Below are 24,884 nucleotides of genomic sequence, written 5' to 3'. Positions count from 1 at the left end.
CTAACCACTTATACTTTTGAATTCCTAGCATGCTGCCTTCTCTTAAACCCAGGTCACTGCCTTTCCTTTCTGCCCCTCTTCCCTGTCTCCACTGCTGCATTTCCTTTAAGCATTCAAACAAAAGTGCAGTTTTAATCATTGAATCATACAATACTGGTTGTTATCAGTTAATAATCCATTAGTAATATTTAGGTTAGGTCTAAATATTATTTTGACGTTTTGCTCCAATTTTCTCATGGTGGTATAAGACTTTTTTGTAATACCAAAAATAAATGTAGAAAAAGAATGAGTTTTGTGTGTGTTTGTGTGAGAGACAGAAACAGACAGAAAGAGACGTAGGGACAGATTGCAGATGAATGTTATTTTATATTATTTGGCAACACTTCCAAAAAAAATACAAAAACCCAAGGGACATTAGCAAAATCAAGCCTCTGTAATACTTAAGTGGAGTCTGAAGAAAGTAGCAAAAGATACTGGAAAACAGTTTTTTTTTAATCATGTAATTATATAACAGTGATTCTTTTGTTTGTACTAACCTTTCCACTTACATTTTGATGTGAATGATGTGATTATTTCCTTAAATTTACTCCCGGCCTGTTCTCACTTGCTGTTACATAAAATCTTGTTTCTTAACATGTTAGAAAGAGAGGCAGAAAAATCAGCCTAGTATCCAAGTGACATGTGCCATACCCACTCCTAAACCATCCATTATAACAATTCACGTGTCTCTCTCCTCCAATTCTAAGGGAGGTTGGGGGATGGAGGCCCCTGCCATACTTGGGGTAGTTGAAAGTGCACAGGTCTTGGAGTCCAGAAAATCTACGTTCCACTCTACCTCAAACTCAGTAGAGGAGACAGCACTTTTCATTTTCCAATCAAAAGGCATGCTCTACTTCCCCATATTCCCAATCTCATTTACAATCATGCTACAACACCTAACTTAAAAAATTTATTTATTTTTTTCAATTACAGTTGATGTTCAGTATTATTATATATCAGTTTCAGGTGTACAGCATTGTGGATATGCATTTATATAACTTATGCAGTGATCCCCCTGATTACTAGTACCCATCTGGCACTATACATAGTTGTTGCAATAATATTGACCATAATCTCTATGCTGTACTTTACATCCTCTTGACTATTTTCTAACTACCAATTTGTATTTATTAATCCTCTTTTTCACCCAGCTTCCCAACCCCTCTCCCCTCTGGCAACCATCAGTTTATTCTCTGTATCTATGAGTCTGTTTCTGCTTTGTTTGTTTGTTTATTTTGTTCTTTAGATTCCAATATAAGTGAGATCATATGGTATTTGTCTTTCTCTGTCTGATTTATTTCACTTAGCATAATGTTCTCTGGGTCCATCCATGTTGCTGCAAATGTAAGATTTCATTCTTTCTTATGACCGAGTAATACTCCATTATATTACGTTGATGCAAAAGTAATTGTGGTTTAAAAGGTTAAAAAAAATTGCAAAAACTGCAATTAATTTTGCACGGACCTAATATGTATGTACCACCTCTTCTTTATCCGACCATTTCTTGATGGGCTCTTTGGTTGTTTCCATGTCTTGGCTATTGTAAATAGCTCTGCAGTGAACATACATAGGGGTGCATATATCTTTTCAAATTAATGTTTTGGATTTCTTTGGATAAATACCCAGATGTGGAATGCTGGGTCATACAGTAATTCTATTTTCAATCTTTTGAGGAACTTCCTTACTGTTTTCCACAGTGGCTGCACCAATCTGCAAACCCACCAACAGTGCACGAGGGTCCCCTTTTCTCCACAGCCTCATCAACATTTGTTGGTTGATTTATTGATGATAGCTATTCTGACAGGTGTGAGGTAGCATCTCATTGTGATTTTTATTTGCATTTCTCTGAGGACTAGTGACATTGAGCATCTTTTCTATGTTTATTGGACATCTGTATGTCCTCTTTGGAGAAAAATCTATTCAGGTCCTCTGCCCATTTTTTAATTGGATTATTTGTTTTTTTGGTGTTGAGTTGTATGAGTTCTTTATGAATTTTGGATACTAATTCCTTATCAGATATATAATTGGCAAATATCTTCTCCCACTCAGTAGGCTGTCTTCTCATTTTATTGAACACCTAACTTTTAAATGGACATTTTTTGCTGAAAAATATATAAAGCCCTTGATTTATTGTTGTCATTTTACTTGAGAGCATTGGTATGGTATTTTATGGCAATATATAACATTTCCAACAAAATCAGAACGAAACTACAGAAAACACATAGGAGAGGAATTTATTTTATAATTTATTCTTCTGTTGATAGAATAAAAGTTACACATAAAAGAATGTACGTGTCATTAGTGTGAAGTTCAATGAATTTTCACAAATTGACCATACCTGTCCTGGGGCTGGCCATACAGAGGATTGCTATTTGCATTTAACTCATTCTTTAAGTACTAGGAAAATGACCCATCAGAAAATATTTCCGACTTTCATTTTGATTTTCATTAAAGCATTCCATAAGCAGAATACAAAAGACCCTGGAGAGGTGGTAGATGGTAGTAGAAACTGCTTTACAGCCTTCTGAAGTTGAGTTTAGGATTATCCTAAATTCATGTGCTAGTCTGTTCGAGCTTCATTTTTATTAACTCTCTGACACATTACTTTTTGAGAGGTAACAAAAGTTTTGAGTAATTTTCTTCAACCCCCATCAGGTCACAGTTTGATTTTCACAATTCCTTTTCACCAACTTCTGTCTGCTCACTACGTGCTTTTCCTCATTTAAAATTACCCCTGCCTCTTCTAACCTCCTTTGTCCCGACTTTCCCCAACATTATATTGGGATGAAGATATTTTTCCCCAAGATGGTCTATGGGTACAGTTTATTGAATAATTTTACAAAGAAAATACCAAAATAGACTACTTGATAATTTAAAATGCGTGACTGGTTAGCTTTTGGTGTTGTTGAACTGCAGTGATGGGCTTATAGGTTCCATAGTTCTTAAGGCAGAGGAATAAAATGGAAAGGTGAATTGCTTTCTTCTAGGCCAGGGCATGGTAATGCCAAACAAACACAGGCAGAGCATGAAGAATGGTCGCAGTCACTTCTAGAAGCTTCCTAGGGTGATAGTAGTAAAAGTGGCCACAGCAAGCACAGAAGGCATCCTTTTCTGAAATTGCCGGGCTGTGAACAGCGCTGGGGGGGGGGGGTCCTCTCATCCCAAGAAATACTATCTGCATTGTAGTTAGAAGTAATAGAATGCACCCTCTGGATAAAAGTAAGCATCTGACAGCTTTCTGATGATGATAAAGATGGGCCCCCAGAGGAAGCTGGACCCTCTATGCATCTAGGCAGGTGGGATTCTTTTTACTAATTGGCTAACCGATATGGCACACTCTGTGTCATTGCTCCATTGTATAAATGGGAAAACAAGACGCGAAGAGATTCAACACCTCATACAAGGTCACGGATAATAAGGGGCAGTCAGAACCACACACACGCAGTCTGGCTAGACACTCTGATATGATTTGACTAGCATTTAAATCCAGTAAAGAGAGTGGAGGGATGACTCTGTTGCTATTCAAATAATTGGGCCAAGAAACGGAAAGAAATTGTGCATGAGTATTTACACGTTAGTGTGAGTTGATGGGAGGGTATCTCTGGCATTTAACACGACACAAGAGTCCTGCAAGCATATCTTGTATTTGTGTTGGAAAACTTGAAACTGCCTTGTGGACACAGACTGAGATATTTATTTCAGCAAAATATTTTGAGTCTGTTCATTTTTATACTCCGAGGTTTGGAAAACCTGACATTTTCTTCGCCTCGCTAGTGTAATCTATTTTAGCATTAGTGTTCTCCATTTTCCAATGAAATTCGAGTTTTAGGTTAAAGGGAAGTACTTATTCAAGCAAACTTGTTTTACTGTAGTGTTGTTTAATTTAACCAAACCGGTACTCCCAAGTTGCCCCTGGAATGCAAGCTCTGTAGATCGTGAAGTTAGGTAGCTTAAAACATACAACTGAGTGTGTTCTTGAGGAATCTTAAAATCTCAACTAATGTGTTATCATTTTCAATCACCTTTTGCGAACATATACAAAATCCGTTTCACTGCCGTTAAAGTCCAGGAGGCCAAGTCCTATCTCCTGAGCCCCAATGTCCACTGACTCAGTTACTTAATATGAGACCCAAACTTCTCTTCTAAACTTACTTGTACGGCGTTTATGTCAGTGATCTTTTGGGGAGTATCTAGCTCATCAAAAAGTGGTAAAATTTCATGTACTATACTTAGAAATTAAAGATTAAGCCAAGGCTAACGTTACAAGTTTGGTCTGGCTCAACTAAAGTTGTCTGAATAGAGAGAGAAGCTCTCATTTAATTAAAAACACCAGCAGGTGGAGACTCTTACGTACAGATGCCTTCAAATCACAGACTCCAGTGTCCCCTGTTTCCAGAACCCCAGGCCCATCTTATCAGGCATGTGCCCCTGGATATGATATCAGCGTTTTACAGAAACATGCCCCCAACAGGCCTCACCATTTTTTTCTGTCAAGCCCGCTCCTCCAAAATCAGCGTTGACTTCTGTTTTGCACCTGTTGGATTTGCAAGTGGAATCGCTGTTATATTTTTAATGTGTTATTTTGAAATAATTTCAAATGTACAGAAAAGTGGTAAAACAGTACTAAGAATTTCCATTTGTCTTTACCTAGATTGGTCATCAATTTTAAATTTTACCGTTGTCTCATATTTGCTTTATTGTTCATTTTTTCCCTCTCTCCATATATATATATATATATATATATATACATATATATGTAGACACACACACACACACACACGTATACATACATATATTTATGTAATTTCCGTTCTGTTTGAGAGAAAGTTATGGACTTCATGTTCCTTCCCCCCTACCTATTTCAGTGTTATTTTCTAAGAATAAGAATGTTCTCCTACATATAAACAGTAAAATTTTTGAATCATAAAAATTAACATCGACACAATGCATTATCTAATCCATGAGACCTACTCAAATTATTCCACTTATCTCTTTAATATCGCTTAGAGCATATTTTTTGCTGGTCCGGGATGGAATTCAGAATCACACTTGCACTTAATTTTCATATCTCTGGCTCTGGAATACTTCTTCAGCCTTTATATGTCTTTTAGTGACACTGATATTTTTGGGGAGTACAGTCCATTGATGTTATGCCTATCAATTTGGGTTTATCTGATGTTTTACAAGATTAGTTTCAGTTTCTGCATTGTTGTCAGGAACCTAGTGTAACTGACAGTGTGTGCACATCACATCAGGAGGCCCAGGACATCCATCTATCTCTATACTGAAAATCTTACGCTTTTTTGCTTTACTTGGTTAAGTCATTATTTACTTTTTCCTTCTCACTCACTTCTTCAGTCCTATCCAGCTAGCCCTGTGATGCTGGCAACTCTGAAAATCTCCCCAGTTAAGACTTTCTCCTCCATTCCAATGGCCTTTGCTTAGACTGTTGCATTAGCTTCCCAACTCATCTCCTAACTCTGTCTCTCTTCCAATCCTTCTTCCTTCCCTGATCTTGCCAAAGTTGCATTTCTGAAATACAAACTTGGACATGAACCTTCAACAATTAAGACCTTAATTCCACTCTACTGCTTATAGGAGCATTTCTAGTGCAACAATGTTTCTTCAAAGTAACCTGTTCAAAACAGGGTTCTATGGTCAGTGTGGGAAATCCTATCTTAGTTACCTGGTCTTGTCTAACCATATAGAATAACATATTGAAGACTCTGAGAAGTTCTGCAGAAATAGGTCCAACATTTCTCAAACTTACTTGAACAAGAAACCTTTCGTTTGCCCCAGTTCACGCCATATAACCCAAGAAACAAGTGGTCTATGGAGTTAATATTGTATAAACCCCTTTGGGAAGATATTGTTGTGTAGTCTATGCTCCTTAGCAAGCCTTACAATGAAACTTACCCCGTGGCTGTCTTCACCAGCCCAAAGTCTATCACTTTTCCCACCAATAGTCCCTCCCTTTCATCAGTCGAAACTACTACTACGACCTCAGTACAACCCATACTCACATGCCTTGCGACTACACAAACAATGCCTTCTATCTAGAATGGCTTTTACTGCTCCATCTGTCTTATGGACAAAGCACACTCCTTCTGTGTGTCTCTTACTACTCACAGAACCCGTCTGTGGTGGCAGCAGATGTTTCCTTACTCACGCACTGCATTACTTCCCTTCTGGCATTTCTGATCACCAAATGTGTGATAGTTATTCCCAGACCAAACAACTCTGTATCCTACATTTTTTCTCAATTCCAACACTATCTTCTACGTGAAGATAGCTTTAGATGCCACAGGTTAAGGGCTCAGTCTTACCAGACTGCCTTCTCATCACATCAGAAGCCAGTCACAAGGCTGGGCTGTTACTTGTGCTTCTGACAGACTGGCTATAAATCTGAGGTACCCACAACTCTTGCATTGAATTAACTTATTTGCTAACGCTGCTCATGAAACTCAGAAAAACAGTTTATTTACTAAGTAACCAGTTTATTATAATAGGATATAACTCAGGAACAGCTGGATGAAAGAGATGCAACATGTGGAGAAGGAGTGAGGAGCTTCCACGCCCTCTCCAAGCACCCCATCTTCATGTACTCACCACCCTGTACATTCCCTCTGACCCTGGCCTTTTGGGTTTTTATGGAGGCATTATGCCCTCGGCGTGATTGGTGAAATCGTTGGCCATTGATAATTGACCGCAGTCTCAGGCCCTCACCCCTCTCCAGAGGTCCGGGAGGGGTGCTGAGAGTTCCAACCCTCTAATCACATGGTGGGTTCCTCTGGCAAACCCAGGGATGGTTGAAAGGCGCTTGTGATGAATAACCAAAGACACCTTTGTCTCTCATCACTGAAGAAATTCCAAGAGTTTGCAGCTCTGTGCTGTGAACACTCATTGGAGCGTGTCACACTCGGGTCAATGGCCCGGTTCAAACGCTGCCCCTCCTGGATGCGTTCTGCTCTCATCTCCACACCCCGCTACTGGGGCTCCACACGCCCGAAGGTCAGTAGTTGTCTGCATGTCTGCCCCTCTCCCCACATGGCCAGCTTCATGAACCCTTGGCTCTTGTACTCTTTGTAAACATCAGTGTTGGGTAAACTCTGAGTGAGTGATTGTTGAAGAAATGAATGAACCAGCTTGATGTTTTCTACATGTTGATGAGGCTATTATCTGGGGAATTTGCCAACATCCGCTGTACCTAGTGCCCATATCAGATTATTGATACTGAAGTGACTTGTATCAAGCCAAAATTTTAAGTATCCAAAATAGATTACTTATTTTTTGTTCCCCTTTTCTCACTTCACTCACCTATATTTGGAAATATATGTTATAAGGTATGTGAAGTAATTAACTTGACTCGCGTCTTTAAATATTAATCAAAATCAGCAAGTGTCAATTCATTTTGCCAGATAAGTGCATATTATTGGTATGAAAACCCATTTTCTTCAACTTAGTAAAAAACCATGGTGGGAAACAGTGTTCGCACATCTGTTCTGACCTATCTTGTAATATTTTTAAGCCTTCTTCTTGCCATTAAAGGTGTGATTCATCAGATTTTACATTTGTTCAACAGAATTGATAAGAGCCTTTGTCTGTGGCAGCCGTGTATTCTCAACCATTCCTGTTTCCACCCCGACTCACCAAGGAAGGGCTACTTTTATTACCCGGACAGGAAAGCTAGGGCATCTGCAAGGGTCATGAAACTGACTCTTTTCTGATCTGAGACCTCGGAGCCCCAATGTGTGCAACTTGGTCCGTATCCCTTTGAAGACAATCTTATGTTTCTCAATTTTTCCATAGCAGGAGAGACACCATGGTTTTTCCATGCTGCACTCCAGTTTCTTGAGAATGTGCTTGAAGTCAGATGTTGAACTAAACTTTAGATTTTTGTCTTCTCTTTAAAACGCATTCCATACAGATTATGGCACAAGTGCAGGGTACACCACTTAGCCTTCCCACGCACCGTGATTCATAAGGAAACCCCTTTTACTGGCTGCCAACCAATCAGGAGCTCAGGACTGCACGGTTCCAGAACACGTCCTCAGAGTGGGCTCGGGCTGCACAGGAACGTGGCATGCATTCCAGGTTGGCAAAGTGTACGGTTTGCAATTGCCAGGCAAGGCGGACCTGCCCATCCTGAAAAAGAGTCAAGGAGGCTGTAAATACTTAGGATGGAGGCCAAGAAGTAAATGAGATCGTAACTCTGATTTTTCTCTCTCTTGTCTCTCTTTCTCTCTCATTTGTCTAATGTAGTTTCAGAGCTGAGACGTTAAATGTAAATTTTCCACAGTCCCTTATTCATCGTGTCACTGGCACCACTGTATTCACGTCGCTGTTTGTGAAGCTACGCACTGATCCATTTCTGAATTCACCACTAAACTCACGCTGAAGGAAGCGTGTGCTTGTCTGAAGCGGCATTACCATACAAGGCAGCTTTGAATTCCTCATGCTAACCTTTTATTACTCTTTTAAAGCTTCCCTAGCACTGCCAAACGTCTTGAACTTTCTGGAGTGATTATAAACTTTATAAACATAAACCTCTGATTCCACTTTGGTAATCTGTTAGAGAATATGCCAAAGTTACATTAACAGTGCCCATTTCAGAATCAAAGACCTGGTGTATCATTTTGATTACTTTGACCCTAGAAAACATTTGTTGGTATCTCTAGACGATTGATAAATGGGCATTGCAACAGCTGTGCTGGTTTTCAAGAAGATTATAAAACCCAGAAACAGTGCTTGGGCTGCAAAGCTGGCCTGTGTGTCTGGGTTGTTTGCAAATGCCTCAGATATTTAGAAATCTGCCCCTTTAAAATCTCCAAAACATTTGTTAGAAACACTTCATAATATAAGTATGTTTCCTTTGGCACTTCAGTAGGGCAGTTCTATGTTCATCTCAAAATATGAGAGATCTGGTTGAAAAACAGAATGGGTTTTGTCTCTCGCGGCTGACACGGTGGCTGCTGGCTGCATGGCCCCGAGTCACTGCCACATGGACCAAGTCCTACGAGGCAGGACCTTCGTTCCAGGACAGGCTAACGGTGTGGAAGATGCAAAGCTGTGTGCAAGAAATCTCTGTGGAGGGCAAACAAGCAAATGAAAACTATTTTACGTGGTCCTGACATAGTTTATCTGAAAGGGAAGAGATGTGCTCAGTGATCCAGTGTGTTGAGGTAAATAAGAATTCAGACTTTGGGGCTGACTGCCTGGGTTTGAATTCTAGTCCTTACGGCTCCTAGCTTTGTGGCTTTCGTCACATTACATAATCCCACTGTCCTTAGTTTGCTTACCTAGGAGACGATATAATAAAACTGCCTACCTCCAATGGTGATCTTAAGGATTAAGTGAGTGTATATGTATGAAGCATTTAAAGCAATGATTAGCTCCACTGTTCAAAAGAATGTTAAGGCAATTCAAAAAAGGAGAGTGACTAAAAATGAACATTGTTTAAAAAACTGTTTCAGCCAAAATTTGCTCTCACATGATAACTCTTGACCCAAAATATACACGCATAAGAAAGGTGATTCTGAAATTATTAACTCTTGCTTTGGTAAAATCCATATTAAGTACTCCCAAAAAGGCTCTACAACTATCTCCCAAAGACCTTTTGGTTGGAGATAAGTAATGGAAATTCCCATGTTTGTTTTATAAGTAAGGGACCCAGAAGGATTCTCAGCTTTCGATGGGAATACTGAACCCTCCCTCTGGGGTGCAGCCGCTTGGGGCCCCAGCCTGTTTCTCCGTCTTATGCTGCCATGGAAGTGGACAGGGGGAATCCTTAATAAATACTCAGTGCTGATGATGATTTCACAGTAGTGCCCTAAGTCACCTCACAGCTTTTGCAAAGCCGTACGGCGTATTTTCTGATATTGGAAAATACTAGGTGCGGTGCCATGTGGTAGAAAATCAACTCAGAGTGAAAGGACTGCTTGTCGCTGTGGACCTGTGTGTCCTCCAGCTTCTCTCTTCCCTGCTTTCCTAGCCCCCATTTCACCACCATTAGCAGAACTTCACTGGGAGCAAGGAGAGAGAAAACGTGTGGGGAAAACGTAGTGCACTATACGCCTTTGTCAGGTAGGATGGCCAGAACTCTCACGTGCCCCCTGGTTAGTCGCTCTTTCATATAGGTAAGTGCTTTCATGGTGTGATCCCTAAATTTTATAAATTACAATTCAAAGGAAGTAATTCATTTTCAAATCTCAGAAAAAAAATTATAAGAAATCAGGTAAATAACTGATTATGAAAGTATCTCACGCCATTATTCTTTGGTAAACTACAAGTATTGACAAACTTCTGGGCTAATCTCCAGATTTTCTCTCTTCTATTTGGTTGATCACAGTGGATTGTTAGTGTGCTTAAACACCTGTCTTCTTTATGAGACATATAGTTTTATACCTACATTACTGGGGTGCTTGTGGGTAATGAATAAATCCCCTCTTAGATTTCCTTCAATAAACTTTTACTTCATAGAAGTTGGAGAATAAATAAGGCCCTGTGTTCTAAATTCTTTCCCACTAAATCTTTAGCGGCACCAAAGATGTTTTTCAACTTGGCAGCTGGTGTGCTGAGGATTCCATTTGTCCAGCAAACAGATTCAAAACTTGAAGACTCTCCAGGGCATAGAAGTCCCCTTGCTCCCAGACCAGGATCCTAATCCCTGGAATGTACTGTGCTGAAATAGAGCTCAGCAGTTTTCTGAGTCTAGATGATTATAAATGTTCCTGATGTTTATAAATTCTACAGGTAGAGTTTATGGACTTAGGTTTACTTAGACTGCACAACCTTATAAATCCTGAAGCAAAGAGAGAAGAAAGGTGGATAGAAGGATAAAAGTTAATATTCTAAGTAGTGCATTTGTATAAATAACACTTTGTAGCATGCTGAGTATTCACATGTTTTCCAGGCATTCCCCTTTACATATCAAATAATTCTGCTCAATAGGTGTGACAGATACCATCGCTATGTAACAAATTACCCCCAAACTTTGTGGCATAAAACACCATTCATTTGAGTTCATGGGATCTCTGGTTTGGGAATTTGGACAGGACATAGTAAGTTCAGTGCATCTCTGCAGATGTCAGGGTCTCCAGCTGGAAGACTCAAGGCTGGGGTGAGGGGATGGGGTGAACTCATTTGGAGAATCACTCATTTGGAGAAGCATTCCCTCGCGTCTGGCAGCTGAGGCTTGGAGCCTCAGTTCGTCTTCACAAGGACCCTCCAAGTGGGCTTTTGGGCTTCCTTACAGTGTAGTAACTGGGTAGTAACTCACAGTGTAGTAACATGACGTCTCCAAGCTCTTACTGAGACAGAGCTTGGAGAGGTCATGTCACTTGTTATGACCTAGCTGAGGAAGGCCTACGTGCCACAGTCTGCTCATCCAGGTAGTCACTAAGTCCCTCTCAGGGCCAGGGCAGGGAAGAGACTCACAATGGTGAGTGGCAAGTTTCCAGAAGAGCATGTGAGAGCAGAACTATTACTTATGGCTACGTTTGAAAATGCAATCTGCCACATGGGGATTTGTCCCATTTTATAGATGACAAATTGAGACACAGAGAGCTTAAGGGACTGTTCAGAACTTTCAATGTCTATTGTGGAAATGTTAAAGCTGCTAGAATAATTTTTATTTCTTCAGAAAAGAGAAAATACACTGAACTTATCTTAATTTTACGTTGGAGAAAAACAGAGTAACATAAAAATCATCTCAAAAGTATCATTGATATAATGTCACATTTCATAAGGAGAATGTTTTGTGTATGTTAATATGAGATGCTAACATAACTTTTATCCATTGACTTCTTTATCTACGTCTCTAATCAGAGGGGTTTTTCTTTCTTTTTTTTTTTGAGATTTACATTTCAGGTCCCATACTTTACCCCTCCACCTGCCTCAAGCTCCACATATTCCAAAGCAAACTTCCGTTTTCTTTCCTCCGTGTGGATTTCCTGTTTCTGTTCATATCACCTCCATGTTTCCAGCTGGCAGGGCTGGCGCTTCGGGATTGTCCTTACTCCTCCCTGTCCGTCAACCCCACTGTGACTAGGCATTTTAAGCTCTGTTTTTGCGTGATTTCTATTTATTCATCCACTCAGCTAGGAAAACCATGAAAATAATAATCTCTGTTATTAGAGAAGACATTTCAATATTACAATCATTTTCGGATCATTTCCATTGTCTCCTTTCAGGGAGAAGTCTTCATTACTTTAATTTCCTGTTTACCCATCTGTCTCCTTCACGAGACCATGAGTAACTGACAGCAGAAGCCTTAACCTTATTCACCTACAGTTTCCCAGCATCCTAATGCACCACTTGACCTCATCAAGGAATGTCTGTAGAATGAATAAATGGTCCGCTTTATTTATCTGTACTAGTTGGGAAAGGCTAATTCCTATGACAAACAGCCCTAATCTCAGTGGCTTAACACATTAAATGCTTACTTCTCCCTCACAACATGTTCCAGTGCGCAACAGTGTGGAGAGGAGTGCCTCCTTCATCTCTTGGCTCTACCATCTTCTAGGGAATCCTGACTTTTACTGTTCAAGCCTAGAGGGGGATTACATTACATCTGCTCATGTTCTATTGTACAAAACTCAATTACAAAGCCCCACACAACTGCAATGAATGCTGGGAAATATAGTCAACTGGAATAAGTGATCATCCAGCCAATCTCTGTTACATTATCCTTCTATCTATCCACTTATTTGCAATTACAATAATCATCTTGTAGATGGCCCTCTACATTGCTGACCCTAAATTTCTTTACTCCTATTCTGTTCTCCCAAAGCCCCATTTGGGGAGAGTTTTAACTGTTTGCTTAGGTTGCATGACTCTGCCGCCTGGGCATAAACTGGTTTGAACAATGGGAAACAATTGGTATTAACCAGATTTTCTTTTGGGGAATTTGGAATCAGAACCTGGAGGCAGTCCACTAGTCTCTCAGTGTGACTGAATTTGTAACATGAGCCCAGAAATGTTAGGGCATCCATCTTTCATGTGGATTGAGGGTCAGAGAGAATGTGTCCAGAGAAAAAGAAAAATGGAGCAGATATGCTGGGAGTGACTGGGATGAGAGCAAGATGGGGAAAACATTTGATGGTTGCGTATTCCAGTTCTTGTTCTCTCAGGCTGACAAGTTCCTGCTGGTACCCTTATAATGAATAACGCTTTTGGTTATTTGGAAAAGACAAAAAATAATGCTAACCAAAATGACACCCATCTAACTCCACAAATAATTTGAAATAGGTCAAAAGGTGAACTTATACAAAAACTTGTCTGAAAAACTAACAGATATTTAAGTCATGGTAGCTATGAGAATGGCAGGTCAGATTTTGTTTCAAGCTTCCTGGAAGTCAAAATAAAAGGGAGATATAGTTGTCTGTGTCACTCTCAATTTCGGAAATAAGAAAATCGCACCTTCTTTTGTAGAGTGAAACTCTGTTAGCACTAAGATCTAATAGTAATTTCTTAGGCAGTGGGGTATAAATGATTCATGTGGGAGAGTTTACAGCCTTCCCTCAACCCTCTCAGACTGTCAAAAAGGACCCCAATTCTCACATGTAAAGACTAAGGGCAATGCTTGGGATCGTAGAACAATTTGAACCTCCTTATAGCAACTATGCAGGCCCTTATTATCTAGTACTTTCAATGGCTTTGACCTCCTCTTATTATTTATACTATATATATACTCTCCCCATTCGGCCACATTTCATTGATTGTATGTGTTAGAATTCCTTTTTTTTTTTTTAATTGGGGATAATTGAGGAACAGTGTGTTTTTCCAGGATGTCGTCATTGCTGGTTTCTTTTTTTTTTTCAATCTAGTTGTGGAGGGCGCAGCTCAACTCCAAGTCAAGTCGTTGTTTTCAATCTAGTTGTGGAGGGCGCAGCTCAATGGCCCATGTCAGACTCGAACCGGAGACCTTGGTGTTATGAGCACTGCGCTCTAACCACTGAGCCCACCAGCTGCCCTGTGTTAGAATTCTTTACTGTTATTCTCTCTAGAACATAAAGCACTGTGAGAGCAGGGATCTTGTTTGTCTTGTTCTCTGCTTTGTTCCCAGTGTCTGTGACCAGGCCGGGCATACAGAAGATGCTCAACAAATATTGACTGACTGAATGAGTGAATGAATGAATGAATGAATGAATGAATGAATGAATGAATGAATGAAGCAATGGAGAGAAGTGGAGATAACAGATTACAAGAGAAGCTAGGCAAAACTGAAGTTTGGGGAACTTGTGGAGATAGTAGCTGGAGTGTGAGGAAAGCAGGTAGAAGAGGAAATTTTAATAAGATTGCTGAGGGCAATGCACTTTGATCCTTGGATCAGTATTTAAAAAATTCAATTAAACATTCAGTTTTTTTAAACTCAAAGTGACTGAGCTGTTTCTTCTATTGCTCCATTCTTTAGACCAAATGAATTCCATCTTGACTTATAATACCCTTACCCGGTTTTCACGGCTTATTCAGATGTCAACTTACTGTGTATAATGAAGTTTTTTGCCCAAATTTGTGAGGGAAAAATGATGTACATTATACATGGGTAGTATCTATATAAATGTTTTTCATTATTTTATTTATGCTTATGAGTTAAAAGTGTAACTCTAGAAATCAATAACGATATCCAAATACAAACTAATACTCTGGAATATGACAATCGGTTTTGTTGAACTTACGACAAACTTGCAACGACAAAGAGTTCTTGGCCTTCTATGATGCGTAAATATCGTAAATTTGTTATGCCACATACAATTTCTTGTACCGTGTATTTGTTCTTGTGTTTTGTAGTTATTCGCTACACAAAATTTCTTGTAATATTTTAAAAAATAAATGCTAAAATTCCTTTATAATACAAAAAAGAAGTACTTAAATGTAAACAAATAAAAATTTGAATTAAAAAATTAAAACAAAACATTTTTCCCCTGAAAGTTTGGGCCAAAAACGTGGTGCACAATATACATGGGAGTACATTATGCACAGCAAAATACAGTAATTCGTTTTGTTATTCACCATTTTGGAGGCACATATCATGTGTTAAGCACTCTATTGGGTTCCAGGTAAAAAATATAAGTAACATTGTATTCCTGCACTCAAGCAGGATGACCTCTTTGTCTCCTTGCTCCTGCTGATACTAGTTACCCCTCAGGTTACTAGTTACTAGTTACCCCTCAGGGTCTCTTGTTTCCTCTGTATGTTGAATTTTGAAGTAGAAGCCAGTTATTATTTCTCCCATGTGGGCATTTCACAGGGCTGTGAGGTCGGTATCTTACTCATTCTGCACTCATTCCCTTTTATTTCCTAACAATCAAAGCTCTTTGAAGTATAATGCATGGCCTCGGACTTCACTGCTCATTTCTATCATTATTTGCCATCTTCTATCAAACTCCAAAACACTCCTTCACATTTTTTTGGTAACTTTAGCTTCTGGCTCACCTTTCTCTTCACCATTTTCCCTGTTATTATTGTTGGTGACATAATACATTCATAGTACATTCATAGATGTCCATCCCACACTTGGGCCTGTTATTTCCTAGACTCCTCAAATCCAACCATCTTGTCCCCATCCTACTCAGCTGTAACTCTGAGGAGAGGGAGAATCAGGAGACTTAGCCAGAAGGTCCCTAGACTCCTAAACCCAGCCCTCTTCCTTTCAACTATACTACAATGCCTTCCCAATCAGGATTTCTGGTGATATCAATTCTAATGTTTCTGCATTCAGTAATGGCTGACTCTAGTAATGATAACTGGGTACAAGTTGTTTTTGTTGCCATCTGAAGGTCAGGATATCTTGGGGAGAAGTATCATTGAAGAAAAATCAGTAGCAGCCTTCGTTAAATATCAGCATGAAATACCATTCAAAAAAAGTATAAAATAATGATACCTTGTTTTGAGTGTTTCCAAATACATTATTAGATTAAATAGAAACTACAATGACCTGTTATTTCCCAGGAAGAGATAAAATAATTAGCTAAAGCTATTTAAGCATCTAATAAATATATGAAAAGAAGATTCTATTAGTCAGGCAAGAATGTGCTTCAGGATGTATATTCAAAACACACCCATGTACCCTGTACAATGAGTCCTTTTCATATGTGTGAGTATTCAGTATAATTGTCAAAGTTGTCACTGAACACTTAAATCAGGAGGGGCCAGGGAGGGGCAGAGAGAATCCAATAAGAATTGTGGTACAGTGCTATTTCATGGAGACATTACTGGAGTCATAAGTTTTCTGAGGAAGTAAGTGAACAAGTTCAGATATGCCAGGGCATCTTGAAACAAAGGCGTAATACTGATCTTGGGTGGTGGTGTCTCGTTGGTAACCATGGTGAAGTTGGATGAGCTTAAACACTGTGTTGGAAATTCCTTAAGAATGAGTCAATAATGAATCTTTTGCCTTTGGTGAAATTAGGCTGAAATACTTCAAAGTCAGATTTGGAGATTTATAGTTGAAGACTTCAGAGTCATAGAAGTTTCAGCTAAAGTTGATTAAAGGAAGAACAGCCCTCAGCCCCTCATTTCTTAAAAAAAAAACAAGGGAAAAAAAACCCAAAAAGATACCATACAACACAACGAAGATCAGTGAGTCTCTTGAGCAACTGTTATTTCTTAATGGGATTAAATAATCCAAATCCACTGATTTCTCAAAATTATAACTGTATCCAAGGGTTCTGAGCAAAATTCTGCTTAGAAATGAGTGGGATACGCGCACATTCTGGGAATGAGTTCATGATTAATCACTCTAATATGGTCTGTTCCAGTAGGACGATAAATGTGTTACTTCAATATACTTCAGCAACTGATAATGTGTCAAAATCTTTTTTGAACTTCCTGGGTGTCAGGAAAGAAATATCTCCCCTCTTTTTTCTCTTCCAACCCCTCCTGTTCTCAAGAACCCACTGCTGATTGGGGGATGACAGAATCAGAAGTCATCATTATCCCTTCTAATATCTGAGATGGTGGCTTCTGCAAAAGGGCCAAATACATCTCTCTTCCTGCTTACTGATGCCTTCATGTTTCCTATTCTGGTATTCTCTCCCTCCCAATCCAGTCCCATTTGGGGTGAGGGTCTGTTAAATGCATTTAATGATGTGACTTAAATGCCTGCTGTGTTGAATACAAAAGAAGAAGCTGTATCTCTAAAAAACAGAACTTAAATGGGATTTGGAATGGCAGAGATTTCCAGTTACTGACCAAAGTAACTAAGTAGAACAAAAGGTTACTTTTGAAGAAAAATAAATGCATTAATCAAGATAAAAATTTTTATTACTTCTCTATCTTTTCCCCATTGCAAGGGAAGGATTTAATCAATCTAATAACCATCTTATTCTCTTAAGCATTTGTAGGACAAAATATTTGAAAGTGTTTTTTTTTTTTATTGTTTTAAACATGACTAACAATTAAAAATGGCAGGGGACTTTGAAATCTCTCCTATAGAAAGTTCATTCTCTTGTATTACAAGGCCAATCTAAAAATAAATCAGGATAGAGTCAAACCTGGTGTTTATCTCCCAGGCAAAGTAATTTATTTTTTTAGGACATGCCTAATATACAAGCATTATTAGGTTGGTGCAAAAGTAACTGCTGTTTAAAAGGTTAAAAATAATTGCAAAAACCGCAAGTACTTTTGCACCAACCTAATAGAATCTTTGATAGTAAATTATGGATTCGGTCAAATATCATGGGCCTATACTCCCCAAACCAGTCTGATTCTACCTCAGCCCCAGAAGAATGGCAGCCAGGCAGGCAGACATATAAAGAGTGGCCATGTTAGCAGGCAGGGGAATTGTTTCAATTTATTCCCTCTTCGCCATGTCTGGTAGTGGTTGTGGTGGTGGAATTTAAGGAGAAGCACTATCAGCCAACAAACAGGAACTGAAAAAAAATCAAAATCAATTTATTCTGGGTATGTGTTGGAGAAAACTGCTATTCCCACTATGACAGAAATATTTCACACTGAAGGAAAAAATAAGTCTCATGATTTGCTAATATTAGAAAGAATGAGTCTACTATGATTCCATATTTGCTTCCTTTTCACGATAGGTTGCTATGAAAAAATTCTTAGAAAACCAAATAGAGTTGCAATTTAAGTATAAGAGTGATACTTGTTTGATTCACCTCAAAAGAATATAAATTTTCCCAAACTTCAAGTAAAATGACACTTTTCCTTTCTCCTGAAAGAAAAAACTCCCACATGACTTGAAAATGAACAACTTAAATGCCTTTATTTACTTTAAAGTTTCATAAAACTTATCCTTTTATCAAAATGAAAAGCCTTGTTTCTGTTCTCTTGTCAAAAGCAGCCCTTATTTCAGTTTAATTTTTAATCCTTGGAGCCAGCGCCCCCTGCTGCAACAAGTGCTTCATTGCAGAAGAATATTTTTTTGCTCTCAAAAAAGATGAAGAACAAAGGTACAATTATTAGTGAGATTTTATTTTGAATAATAATATACATATCAGTCATTACATTTAATTTTCATAGTGCATAGTGTACAGAAGTATATAGGGGCAAGTAAACATTAGGAATACCTAAGGATGGAAGTATATAGGTGAAGAAGACATTCAATAAACCCATGAGCAGGCTTAGAAGCATCACGGGACAGTATCCATTAGAAAAGAATAAAAACCATGCAAAAAAAAAAAATCTACCCACACCACGTCAGGCAAGTGCAATCGGTACAAGTTATAGTTTCTTGGATATAAAAGTATATATGTTCTTTGGATTGAAAACATTCTATCAATGAATGGCTTGGCTTTTATATCCAAACCAAAAGTCATCTATAGAAGTAAAAAGTGTGGATACCACATGTGACAATAAAATATCCAAGGCCACAGATGGAGGTCACCAGCTTACAAAGAGAATACGTTTATGAGAGGAAGGGTAAATGAAGACAGAAAGAGAAATGCAATAAACCCACCTCTGCCGAAATTAGAAAATAGTGAGGGCCTAGGAATTAAAATGATAGCAGCTGTCCATCCGATGCTGTGTCTAGCTCCCTGTCAGAAGAATTCATTGCATGTCACTACAGAGTTCAGTGCCTAAGATGAGGCAATAAGTGTCCAGCCTTGGTGTAAGGGTATGTTTCATTTCCTTTGCATTTCACACTAGAGGGAAGCGAGGATATACAGAACCAGAAATGCTCATCTTCTCATTCAGCACACTACATTGTAAATGTTGATATGTACTATTTGGCACAAGGGGGATGAGGACATAAAGATTAATTAAACCCAAGCTTCCAACTCAAAGATTTTACATCTGGAAAGCTAGGGAGAGATAAAATTATTTACCGTTTTTAAAATCAAACGCTTAAAGCAGGTTTTAAATGTTGAGATGAAAAAAATGGGTAAGGAAAAACAGGAAAGAAAGATACTTAACAGAATCTTCTGGTTCCCATATAGTTTCTTTTCTTCTATTTATTTTTCCAAATTGCCTGTTACAGCAGCGAATCAGAGTGTGGGGCCTGGCCTGGCTCCGCTCCGAGGGGCTTCCCCCTAGGACATCATCTTCTTACACTCCACGGAGCAGAAGACCATCCCCTCCACCGGCATGAACTTCTGCCCCAGGAGGCACTTGCTGCAGCAGGAGCACAAGAAGCACTCGGCGGCCGCGTGCCAGCTGAAACCGTTATAGGTCACCCGCTGCACTTCAGGGTCGATGGCGTTGTGGCACCCTTGACACACCTGGGAAGGACACAGGTAAGAAGAGAATGAGTGACCTTCCTGTCAATCTCCTCAGGCCACAACCATAAATGGGCATCTGTGCTGAGCACCACGGGAATCATCAGGTGACTGATACCCCGAGGTACTGTAGTCAATGCAGAGTCCCGATGGTGAGTTCCAAAGCAGTGCGTCTGGTTCCAGCGTATTGTGTTAGATGACACACTAGGAATTATTAAAAAAAAGGTCATGATTTTCCTACCACTCCAAATGCTGGGGAGGATGTGGAGCCATAGGAACTTTCACCCACGGCTGGCGGGGACACACATGGTGCAGCCGGTTTGGAGGGCAATTGGGTGGTTTCTTATAAAAGTAAACATACTCGTATCACACAGTCCAAGAATCATGTTCTTTGGTGTTGAAGATAGGAGTTGACAACTTCTGTCCACTCAAAATCCTGCACGTGGATGGTTACAGCAGCTTTATCCATAACTGCTAAATTGGAAGCACAGATGTCCCTCTTTGGTGAATGGATAAATAAGCAGTGGTCCATCCAGACGATGGAATATTATTATTCACAGCTAAAAAGAAATGAGCCATCAAGGCATGAAAAGACATGGAGGACATTTAAATGCAAATTACTAAGTGAAAGAAGCCCAAATGAAAAGGCCGTATACTGTATAATTCCAACTATGACATTCTGGAAAAGGCAAAACTATGGAGATGATAAAAAGATCAGTGGTTGCCAGGGGTGGGGAGGGTGGCGGGAAGTGGGAGAGAGGAATAGGCAGAGCACAGAGAACTTCTAGGGCAGTGAAACTTCTCTGTACGATAGTATAACGGGGTGTGTGTGCGTGTGCGTGCGTGTGTGTGTAAAACTTTCTGTTCTATACACTGTCCAAAACCATAGAATGCACAAGACCAAGAGTGAACCCTTAGATGAACTATGGACTTTGGGTGATTGATGTGTCAATGTCCGTTCATCCTTGGTAACAAATGTCCCACTCTGATGAGTGACAATGATAATGGGGGAGTCTATGCCGTGTGGGGGAGGGGGCATATGGGAAATTTCTATCTTCCTTTCAATTTCGTTGTAAACCTAAAACTGCTCTAAAAAGATAGTATTAAAAAAAGACTTTTCCTCACTCATTAAAGCTTTGCAGTAATTTTATCAGTTACCTATGACACATGAGATTATTAACACCACTAATTTCTAGACAGTAGTAAATTAAAGTGATGTTCAAAGTAATTAAAGATTCAATTAAAAATACTGACAATGATAATAATTAGTTCGCACTAAAAATATAACTTGTAAAATACAATTTGTAGTTAATTGGCTTCTGTTCTGTCAGTCAAAAAATACGTATCATCTAATATTGGACAATAATAATAATTACATTCCCTACACCATTTAGTGTATATGAATGTTATATATAAACACATATATGACATAGACACATCCACACCCACAAACACACATCATTTTCTTCTTTAGCTCTGTATGTCTGTGAAGAAAATAACTGAATAACCCTCATAGCAGAAAGCGAAATTACCCAATTGAGACCTGCAAAACACCACAGTCCATATTCCTTCTTGTTTATACATGTTCTGAGTGAATGTGACTATCCACAGTTTTTGTTCTCAGTATTTTATAGCAAGTGAAGAAACCAACCAGATTGTCCGGCATTACGTGAAAGTGACTAAACTTCAGCACTCTTGGCCTCTTCATGTGATTGTCAGCACTTACTGAGAGATGATGGGTGGGTGGGTTGAGGAGAGTTAGTTAGCCTGAGCCCCCGTATTTGAAAAGCCTCAATATGCGGCTACTATTCAGTGGTAGATTGGTTTCGGTGTGAAGTGATGCCTTGTTACAAATATCCATTTTAGGGCTGCAATATAGTTTCCAAATTATTAAGAGATGCATGGCTTCTAATTACAGATATTGTAGCTGCTTAACTCACATATTATATCAATGCAGACTTCCCTGAGAAACAAGGGAGATATTCTCTTTGTACGTATATCAATACACTATTCCTGAATCCGGCAAAAGTGAGTGTTCTAATAACAGGCATGCTCCTAATGGGTAGCTGTACCATGCAAACACTTGCTATTGTATATTCATTTTTTATAGCGTTCTAATTCATTTAGAATGTTCTCCTTTGTAGTTTTGTATATATTAATTTTTCAATATTTTTAAACTTGTTTGTGTAAACTGAAGCACTTCACACTCCATTTTTTATTCCTTTGCTTTAGACCATGATTTACCTTTTTTATCTCAGCCCTGTAATAAGATTTGTGGTTCTTTTATAATCTTTTAAAACACAGATTTTCATTTGCAATTTATAAAAGAGATAACTACTATTCAACTATACATAAAATTAATGAAAAAATAACTAATGGGCACACTGCATGGTATTGGAATTCAGGTTTTGCAGTTTCATAAAATTTAGTTTTGTTACTATTTGATTGCCATTCATCCCAAGTTCTGACATATAATCCTAGGTAAAGCCTTATGATCCCTAATTCTTCATAAATCTGAAGCTCCCCAGGCCTCCCTGAGGGCCTGAGGACTACAAAACCCTGTAGAGGATGATGAGCTGCTTCCCATGTTCTTAAACCTCAGATACCTCAGAGTTCTTATTTCCTTCAAGCCCTCCTACTTCTTTTACTTGGATAAGTAATGTGAAATAGCTAATGGCACTTGCTATAATGAGCTCTCTGGCAGCAGATCCTGTGAAATCCTGAAGATGCAAATTCTGGGGGTGGCCACTTCAGACTGGAATTCAGAGACAGTGCAGAGAAAAACTCAGTGCATTTCCCATTATCCTCCTCCTTCCAGGTTACTTTATTCCTCAGAAAAGCTCTGTTTTGAGCAGAGTTCTTGGTTTCAGGTTAAAAATAATTTGTATGTAACCTCTTTTACAACAATTTAAAAGATCTAAGGAGATCAGTGCCCTCAACTAGATAATCTTCAAAATTTTAGCATATTGCATGGATAGCTTTCTTTGCCATCAGCTGCAGTTTGTTTAGGTGATAGATATGTTTATTTTGATATTAAGCAAAGGACAATACCATGTCTTAAACAAAAGTAAACCTTTAAAACAAACCATGCCATATTATAAAGCTAAATAATTTAAAGATTCCCTCTTTTTGTAAAAATCACACCTGTGGTTATAATCCTCTCCATTAATTATATACAATGTAACATAGATACAATGTAAAGGTTTTTTTAAAAAAGCTTCATCTATTTAAAGCTTTATAAAGTAAAGTATTTTATAAATAAGTATTTATCGAGTACCTACTATTTTGTTATAGTGTTGGAAATAGAACAGAAAGCAAGGCAGACAAAAATCCCTGCCCTCGTGGAGTTTACATTCTAGCCCTTGAGACCAAGGTCACACATCCTACAATAAATACACATCATGACAACCCTCTTCTGCAGAGAAACTATTGCAACAAATTCAGAGAAGCACTTTTTTGTCTAAATTATGTGTCAGGCCATATGGTGATTCAGCATCTTTTCCCAGATATAAGGAGGGCTCATGTGGACCCCAAACAAATGAGACCTATCAGAACACAAGTCAGTCACTTAGACATTTCTTAAGTGCTGACATTGAGGAGATGGAAATAAAAGGCAAGCTCTATCCTCAGCTGCTTACACTGTCATGGAGAAGACAGATGAGTGCTATTAACAATTACACACTTGGGGACATCATCAAAATGGCGGCGTGAGGCGAGCCTCTATAAAGCTCCCCTGGAATTTACAACTAATTGAACAACAATAACTCCACAAAGGACTCCCTGCACAGCAGTCAGGCAAGACAAAGAGGACCACTACTGAATTCACCTAAAGGTGGGCGAATTGCGCGAGTGGAGGAGGAGGGAAGGGAGAAGTGCGGAGACGGAGCCGCGCGGGCGCAGGGCGCAGACCTAGCTGAGTGCTCTGCTCCCGGAACTACCGCAGGTGCTGGAGAGGGAAGAACTCGGACTGCTAGGGCTCCGCTTAAGGCTCACAGGGCTGAGGGGGCAGCATATAACATGGCTGTACCCAACATTCACGGCAGAGACCTCAGAGAAGAGACTGAATGAAGAGGGCTGAAAACGGTGGTTTAAGCCCTCACGGCTGAGCGGAGAACAGAAGCCTTAGGCACGGAGACTAGCCACCCCCTCCCTACCCTCCCAGAGCTTGCCCCGCCCCCACCTGCCTGGTGCTAGAAACGAAACAATAGTAGTGTCAGATCAAAAGGACAGAATATTTGCTGTTCTGAGAACTGTGGACCGCAGACACAGATTCGCAGCCCAACTAGTTCCGGCAAAGGGGAGGGAGCTGTGGAAGCAGGACCGGCTGTGGTGGTGGTTGCTGCCATTGCTCTGGGCCACCACTCACAACTCACCCCGCCCCTGACCCCACCTATCTGGGCAGATCCCTGCAGGAGTGAACAGAACTGCTGAAACATATGGGCTCTGAATCGGGTGCAGAAAGAACTTTGGAACTTCAAAAGTTCTCCACATCGCCACAGGGACATGACTCCCTATGACCCAGGCGAACTGTTAACAGAGGAGAAGCCCATTTCCCAGGTAATCCCCCCATTGTGTGTGAAGCTGGAATAGTGCAGAGAAAACATAGCACTGTGTGAGAGAAAAAAAAAAGGCTGCAGTAGGAGAGAAAATAAAACATTCTACCAACAAATACTGGAAAACAAAATAAAGACCTCTTTCTATCAACCTGGTGCAGAAGCCACTCCTGCACATGTCTAGGAAGAGAAATAATAAATCAGTAATTGCCATGAATAACCAAGGCAACAAGACAGCTCGGAAAGAAAGTGAAAAGTCTCCACAAAAAGAACTTAAAGATATGGAAATATGTGACTTAAATGACAGAGAATTCAAGATTGCAGTTCTGAAAAAACTCAACGAGATGCAAGAAAACACAGAAAGGTAGTTTAATGAACTCAGAAACACAATCAAAGAACAACATGAGCATTTTACGAAAGAGATTGAAATTTTAAAAAACAACCGAATAGAATTTCTGGAGATTAAGACTCAATAGAAGAAATTAAGAATGAAATAACCAGCTTAGGTAGTAGAGTTGACCAGATGGAGGAAAGAATCAGTGACATCGAAGATAGAAACCTGGAAATTACACAGATGGAAGAAGAAAGAGACTTGAGACTTAAAAGAAATGAAAGA

General features: G+C 39.4%; 1 protein-coding gene across 2 annotated transcripts in view; it reads right to left on the bottom strand.

Annotated features, from left to right (window-relative positions):
• Positions 1-18,233: 18,233 nt before the first annotated feature.
• TES (testin LIM domain protein) overlaps positions 18,234-24,884 on the bottom strand; it is a 51,885-nt gene continuing 45,234 nt past the window's right edge. For both annotated transcript variants that reach the window (XM_081038454.1, XM_081038453.1), the window contains one exon: positions 18,234-19,718. In XM_081038454.1, the coding sequence (XP_080894580.1) occupies positions 19,530-19,718 (189 nt within the window). In that variant the 3' untranslated portion in view covers positions 18,234-19,529. The remainder of the gene's footprint in view (positions 19,719-24,884) is intronic.

The sequence above is a fragment of the Rhinolophus hipposideros genome (genome assembly GCF_964194185.1).
Source record: "Rhinolophus hipposideros genome assembly, chromosome: 25".
Taxonomy (NCBI): domain Eukaryota; kingdom Metazoa; phylum Chordata; class Mammalia; order Chiroptera; family Rhinolophidae; genus Rhinolophus; species Rhinolophus hipposideros.
This window is presented reverse-complemented; position numbering and strand designations above follow the sequence as displayed.